Below are 8,190 nucleotides of genomic sequence, written 5' to 3'. Positions count from 1 at the left end.
AACCGAAAATGGCCCACATTTGAAGCTCTTACACTATTAAGCTCATGTTGTACATAACTTGAAAAAAACTTTTCACCCTTTAGCCCACTATTAAAGACATACTTTTAGAATTTTTATTATTTTCTTCTTTCTTCATTCCCTTCTCTCTCTCACCGCCTCTCACTTCTTTTTTTCTAACTCACATAGATCCCTCATCCTCTCTTAACCTAGCCCCCGCTATTCCCCCTCCTCTACCCCCACGCAGTTCTGCCATTAATGGCTCGAAGAAGGCTCGGTCTCCTTCTCCGTCGTCCATGGTGGCAAGCAGAAGACTGAAGATTTTTTAAAGAAACATGAAAATACACACAAATCTGAAAATAAATAGCTCTCAAACTTGATTTGCACCAAAAAATAACCACTAATGTTGTAGCAAAACTAGTGCTTTCAATCTAATTCAGCAGCAATGTCATGATATTGCCAATTCAAGCGCGTCGTCGGCCATGGTTCTTCAGGAATTTGGAGCTGCATTTGATCCAATACACGTCCTTTCTAGTTGGAACATCCCCCAGCGCCAAACCATGTAGCAGTTTGTATTTACACTGTATACTAGTGTATAATTATGTATATAGATATACAAACACCTCTTATACACTATTATACATGTTTATACAAGTTATACAGTATTGTATAATCGTGTATAAATGTGTATATTTGTGTATAATATTGTATAATTATATATTTTTTCAGTTTATAAGGATGTATATACATTGTTAGTGTGTAAGAGGCCTCTACAAAAGTTTGACACTTCCTTCTCTTCTTCTTTTTCGTGTAATGTGTTGTATGAGCGTTGGGGGATTCTACAATTCATTTACCAAGTTTTCATTTTTCTTTTATCCTGTTGGATTGCTTCAGCAATTGCACATAAAAGTGTTTGAATTTCTTACCTTCAGATAATATGTATTATTCAGGATTTTTGAGTTGCGTTGTGGCTGATTTGCATTTTTTTATCAAATGCTTAATAATCAAAGGAAATTAGCAGAATGAAAACAACTGGTTGTATAGAGAGGGAGCAAAATAAGCTATCTTTCGGGAATTAGCCTATTATTTTTTGGGCTATAAATTTGCAAAGTGATATCTAGGATATTATATTGCAAGTCAGGTTAATGAGTTGTATTTATGTGAAATTATCCCTTTAATTTAGGATGACTCCTTAGTCATTTATTACATGTGTCGGATTTTGGGTGACGTTCCTTAGTGAAATTTTTATACATGGATTTGTGTTTTAACAGTTTCATAAATCAATTTAGGGTAACTATAGACGGTGCATCTTCATGTGCCGGGTTATAGAGTGATAAACAGTGGCAATTATTTCAAATTTGGAACCATGGGTTTCCTGTCTAACACCCACCTTTGATGACTTGCTGACGAGGATTGCATGTTCTGTTGATACAAATGGGAGCTATTAAGGACATGCCAAACTATGTCCTTTAGATTATTATTCAAAATATTTGGTTTGTGAGTTTTTATGCTGCCATAATTCTCTTAGGAAAATGCATAAAACCTTTAGCCTGTGCGACTAAAAATGGTGCTAACTAATCGTCATCACTTCATGAATGGGTGTGTCTGTATGAACCTTTGAGGGTGCTCTAATACAAAAACTCATGGGAAGAGAATCAAGTTGTCCCGTGTTTCTTTCTCTCCTTCTTTAGGTGAGTCATTGAATTTTAGCTAGGTAGATTAACTTTTAAAACTTTTCTCGAAGTCATCCCCCATAGTAGTATGGTAATGTTATGTGGAAGAACTGAAGAATTAGAAATGCTAGAGTTTCTGAAATGTCAGTCCTTTATGGGATTGAAACAGGCTTACACGTGGGTGTAATAACATGATAGAGAGTCTATACAATTTGAAATTTTCAGTTTCCAAATGGAAGCGTATCCTGAAATGGTTTCGCGGGCGTAGTTCCAAAATCTATTACTAGTACACAAGATTGTTAAGATTTGTGCTTACAATGGGGCCAAAGGAATTTACAAAGGAAGTCATAAGGTGCGGAAGTCCTACAGAACAAACTCTGTTCTCACAACAGTTTTTGGTACTTCAATTATAGTCACAAGAGGGACGACGACCTCACATACGAGAAATATACATGTAAAAGAGCTATCGAAGATATAGCTCTCCGTAGAGATTGTGGCAATACAAATCAGTGTGATTGAGGTACTTCACTTTATTCATCTACCTATTCAGGATTTTGGATATGTGACATCAGTCTGTTGTTTCATGTAATTGAGTACAACAACATACTCAGTGTACTCCCACAAGTGGGGTATGGGGAGGGTAGTCTACTCCCACAAGGTAGAGCGGTTATTTCTGATAGATAATCGGCTCAGGCATGTTAAGGTCATCCCTTTTTTTTGGCGTGATCCCTACGATTAAAACAAAACAAATAAATGCACTACTTCCATAAATGACTCTATTCATAGAAGTATTAGAAATGCCTATGTTCTCATATGTCTTATTATTCTATCGTCTGTTCATGGGTCTCAAAAAATACATAAGTTGATAAAGTTTGTTTCATGATATTAATCAAAGGCATACTGGTCTAACGGCGTTCTGAAAATTTTTATTAACGTACTTCTCATGCATTGCATTCGTTTACATGTGCATTTACCCATGACTTAGACGACGTTATATACGCGTATATATATAGGGGATATGGAAAAAGGTTACGGCGTTATATACGCACCACCACCTGATCAGTTGGTATATGATGATGATGTTGCCCACAGTGGCTGAAATATGACTCAGACGACATTATATACGTGTATATATGTATATATATGTATATGGGATATGGGAAAATGTTACGGCGTTATATACGCACCACCACCTGATCAGCTGGTATACGTTGATGATTTTGCCCACAGTGGTCGTGATGATATGATGGGATGCCCTTAGAGGCTTGATGATGTTATAAATACATGTACCTATGCACGACATGACATTCATACGCATATATATGACACTATAAGTATTTCATGATTTACAGACTTACCCAGACTTACAGGTTAAGTCATTTACTCCATGTTTCTTCCAGGTCTTTTATATATTCATTTATGTGCCTTACATACTCAGTACATTATTCGTACTGACGTTCTTTTGTTGGGAACGCTGCGTTCATGCCTGCAGATATAAACAATCAGTTTGACGAGCCCTCATAGTAGACGAGGTCAGCATTCAGCGAAGGATCACTAAGACTCCACCTCATTCGGAGTGCAGCCGAATTTTATGAGTCATCGTGTTAGAATTTTGTTACACACTTATGGGTAAGCCGGTACCCTGTCCTATTTGATGTCATATAATCTTAGAGGTTTTATAGATAGAGGTCCATTTTGTGCAGTATGTCAGAGGCTTTGACGGCCCATATGTATTCATGTTTTAAGAACGATGGTTCATTAATATAACATTTGCCCATGATAGTTAGAAAAGGAATGAATGAGTTATAGAGTGGTTCGCACGGGCCACTACGGTACCGGGTGCCACTCACGCCTCCCCAGGTTTGGGGCATGACACCATGCCACCCCCTATGGATTTATTCTAACTACTGTTCTGGATCGGTGCAAGGTACCTCTGAAGAAGTGGGAAATGGCCACAAGCAAGGACTAATTTGGCATTAATACTCTGATTGCTTGTGACTATCTAGTCAATGCTATTCTAAATGAACCTGGTTCATCCAAGAAGACACCTATCAACAGTAAAGTTAGGGCTCTAGTTCAGGAAAGTGAGGCCAAGGATGCTAAGATAGCTAGGCTGAAGGCTCGCTTAGCAGAGGTTGAATCTGAGAGGGATGCTCTCAGAATTGAGCTTACCAATTGATGGGTTTTCAATGTCTTTGCCTTATGCTTCTTATTTTTTGATGATCTAACAAACTTGATGTGAAGAACCAGATAGAGAACCTGACCCACATTTCAACTGTCCTGGTCCAAGTCTGAAAATCAGCAAATGAATGAACGACCACATGGAGGAACACAACAGGGACCTGGTGACCTGGTCCCCTTAGGGTTCTCCGACACAAGTGCAAGTCAGTGAGTGTACACAATCATTATAAAGAGAAACACAACAGGGACCTGGTCCCTTAGGGTTCTCTGACAGAAGTACAAGTCAATTGTACAGCTGGAACGTAGCAGCAAAAAGTGACCATCTCGAAACTGTTACAGAAGAGGAACACAACTAGGACCTAGTCCAATAATGTTCTCTGACAAAAATACAAGTCGACTATCCATCTAGATGCAACTGCACAGAAGTGGCTGTGCAGACAGTACATCGGTCAGTTCTCATTGGGAAGAAGCGTGTACCAAGAATTGACATCACTATCTATTGTGATGTCTTTTGCAATATAACAACCTAGTGCAAGGCACAACATTTTCGTACATCTAGTGATATTCTCTCAAGCATAACAATGTTCATCCAACATTGAAGTCACTGGTGTGTCAAGAATAAGAAGACAACTCCACTAAGAATCAGTTTCTTAATGAGTTTATGTACATCCGTAGTTGAGTTGTAATCTTGTCATTTGCTCTTCATTGTATTTCCTAGTTTGCTTTCTTAGAAGCTTTGTCTTAGGAAAAAAACCAAAAATTTGTAAAGTTCCGAGTTTATGTTATGACTAGGAAGAGTCATAAGTTTAAAGCCTTTGTAACTAGGATAGTTATAAAGTGGCGTGTGGTGAGAGCATCACAAGTTAGTTGAAGTCTTTGTAATAGGGTTATTGCAAAGTGGCTTGTAATAGGGAGATTGTAAGTTAGTGAAGTTAAAATCCTACAAGAGTAGGTCGTGATTTTTTGATCCCCTTGTGTGGGATTTTTCCACTGAAAAATCCCTTGTTTTCTTTACTTTTATTTTCTATAGAATCCTCATCATCATGTCATATAGGACCAGGTACTCTATAGTTTGGGGACTCATACAAACTAATAATTGGTATCAGAGCGGGTTCTTTCTAAAAGGTTAATACCTAGAAAGGATCTCAATGGCTGCTCTACCCAACTTTGAGGAAGGATAATCAACCTACAGACCTCCCAGATTCAATGGTCAGTACTATGGCTGGTGGAAAACCCGCATGCATGATTTTATGATGGCAGAAGATTCAGAACTATGGGACATCATTTGTGATGGTCCACATGTCCCCATGAAGAAGCTTGAAGAAATAGGACCAATGGTGCCGAAAGGCAGAAAAGAGTACAACGACATTGACAGAAAAGCTGTAGAAAAGAACTATTATGCCAAGAAAATCTTAATGTGTGGCATAGGACCTGATGAGTACAATAGAGTCTCAGCTTGTGACACTGCCAAAGAAATATGGGAAGCATTGCAAACCACACACGAAGGAACCACTCAGGTCAAACAGTCCAAGATCGATATGCTCACCACGGAATATGAGCTCTTTAGGATGAAGGATGATGAGTCTATACAAGATATGCCCACCAGATTCACTTCCATCATAAATGAGCTTCATTCACTTGGGGATGTCATTCCCAAAAACAAGCTTATAAGGAAAATCCTCAGTGTTATACCTGGTTCTTGGGAAAGTAAGGTAAATTTCATTACTGATGTTAAAGATCTACAAACTCTGACTATGGATGAGTTGATTGGTAATCTGAAGACATACGAGATGAAAAGAAAGAAAGAAAGATAGTGAAAGAAGAGAGCATAAGAAGGAAAAGAACCAGGTACTCAAAGCTGAAAGCAGTGACTCAAGTGATGAAGATAGTGACATGGCCTATCTTACTAAGAGATTTCAAAAGATGGTTCGGAGAAATGGTGGTATACCAAAGTGGGGCAGTTCAAGTAAAGCAAGGAACAACGATCTCTGTCATAGATGTGGAAAGCCAGGGCATTTCATCAAAGACTGCCCACTCGCGAAACAGGAGCAATACAAACAAAATCCTGACAAAGCAGCAAAAAGGAACCTGGTTCCAAACAAACAATTCAATCGAAAAGGTGATGCCGACAATATTGTTAAGCAAGCTCTTACTGCTTGGGGAGACTCCTTTAGTGAATCCGAAAGGGAACCAAATGCAGAAAATAGTTCCATGATGGTAGTGGAAACTGAAGCAACGAAGTATGATTCACTGTTCACGCTGATGGCTCAGTCTGATGATGATGAAGAAGATGAAGACGATGAGGTAAACTTCAGGGATGTTTAGAGAAATCTGAAATCCTTCTCTTCTAAGAAGCTAAGGTCATTAGCAAATCTCCTAATTGATGCTTATTATAGCCTTGTTAATGATAAGGAGATCCTGACCATAGAACTAGGAGAGGCCGATCAATCTAGAGATGATCTGGTGGTCTGTGTAGTGGACCTAAATGAGACCATAGTTAATCTTGAAAAAGAAAAGGAAGCCTTGAATGAAAGAATAACTAGTGTGGAAAATGAGAGAGACGACCTGATGGTAGTAGTTGTTGATTTAAAAGAAACAATAGAAGGTCTTAGCAATGAGAAACACACCTTAGAAGGAAAAATTGCAACTACTAAGGAAGAGAGGGATGACCTTTTACTGATATGCATCGATCTAGAGGAAACCATTGAGGGACTCAACAGAGAACATAGGAATGTGAGTCTTGGGAAAGGGAAGGAAGTAGCTACTGAGACACACATCTTGCTTGAAAAGGAATTAACTGTTGTGAAAACCAGTCTATGTAGTGAACTCGAGAAGAATCAACAACTTCAAGCTGAATTGGAAAAAGTAAGAATTGATCTTGAGAAATCTCTGAAGTGGACCTGGTCCTCAGATGTTGTCACTACCATGTATCTTAACAATAGTGGAAATAGGTAGGGCATCAGGTTCCAAAGGGAGAAAACTCCTTACAACCCTCACAACAAGTATGTCATTGTACCTGATAACTGGCTATGTACCCACTGTGGGAACAATGGGCATTTTAAAGAAAATTGTCAGACTAGGGTTCAGTCTGTTTAGAAAAACAAAGTGTTTACTGATAAAGTGACTACTAACAAAGGACCAAGTACCACTCGCAAGAAGCGAATATTTCCTGCATGGACTAGGAAAGCCCTTATTCATCCTTTCTATCATAACAAGGGACCCAAACTAGTTTGGGTTCCTAAATCTAACCTTTGATTTGCATGTGCAGGGAACAATGAGAGGAAGCGGACTGCGATGGACTATGGACTGGGGATGCTCAAAGCACGTGATTGAAAACATCATGAATATCTTCTCACGAAAAGCCCTACAGGAAGGGAATGTATCCTCAAAAAGAAAGGAGGGGGTACATTCTCAATAAATGTAAAGTTGGAAAGTTTTTTTTTGGCACTTAGTTGGGAACGTGTACTATATGAATGGCCTAAAGTACAAGTACCAATTTGATAACTGGCTGAGTGGTCTTAGTGGACAAAGGAAACAAGAACATCCACTCGGTCGACTATGAATCTCCAAAAGCTGGTGGTATGAGATGGGTGAAGTCAGAAAATTGGCATGAAAGATTGGTGTATGCAAGCTTCTCACCTCCGAATAAATTAACCCAGAAGGACCTGGTGTGTGGTATGCTAAACTCAAGAGTCACCTGGACACAGGTTCTTAAAACAAAGGAGGAGACTCTCGAGGTATTAATGGTTCTTGTCAAGAAGATTCAAGTAAAAGCAAAAAAATGGGGAGGAGGGGGGATCACGCACAATTTCTCTACACCAAGGACTCCACAGCAAAATGGTATTGCTGAAAGAAAGAACGGAACTGGAAGATGTGGCATGGACAATGCTCATCGACTATGGAACGCCAAGGAATTCTGGGGAAAAGTAGTAAATACTACTTTCTACTTGGTGAACAGGTGTCTGATCAGGTCCCTCCTAAATCAAAACCCACTATGAGCTGCCAAATGGAAGAAAATGCCTTCTTGACTGAAAGATAACTCATCTGAGAACCATCTTAACTGAAAATGCCATGTTCTCGACAATGGGAAGGATCATCTTGGGAAGTTCAATGCAAAAGACAAATGAAGAAATCCTTTTGGGGTACTCTCCACAAAGCAAGGCCACAAAGTCTACAACAAAGGGCACACTAAATGGAAGGAAGTGCTCATGGGGTATTCAACAAGACACCTTCATCTAGCCAAGGAAGAAACGGTGATGATCAAATGATGAACCAACTCTGGTCCCTGGGAAACATCTGAGGTTTTAAATAGGGAGGCTGATAAAATGATTAAGATGAA

General features: G+C 39.1%; 1 protein-coding gene across 1 annotated transcript; it reads left to right on the top strand.

The window, feature by feature from the left end:
• The first annotated feature begins 5,104 nt into the window (after window positions 1-5,104).
• LOC138885401 (uncharacterized) lies at window positions 5,105-5,665 on the top strand. The gene has a single exon (XM_070166347.1). It carries the CDS (start codon window positions 5,105-5,107, stop codon window positions 5,663-5,665), a length of 561 nt encoding a protein of 186 aa, XP_070022448.1.
• The last annotated feature ends 2,525 nt before the right edge of the window (window positions 5,666-8,190 follow it).

Source organism: Nicotiana sylvestris, chromosome 2 (assembly GCF_000393655.2).
Source record: "Nicotiana sylvestris chromosome 2, ASM39365v2, whole genome shotgun sequence".
Classification (NCBI taxonomy): domain Eukaryota; kingdom Viridiplantae; phylum Streptophyta; class Magnoliopsida; order Solanales; family Solanaceae; genus Nicotiana; species Nicotiana sylvestris.
Note: the sequence above shows the minus strand (reverse complement) of the source record. Positions and strands in the feature narration are given on the sequence as shown.

Bases quoted from the DNA above. Each gene is read 5' to 3' on its own strand.
- LOC138885401 (XM_070166347.1), top strand. From the start codon at position 5,105: ATGGCAGAAGATTCAGAACTATGGGACATCATTTGTGATGGTCCACAT.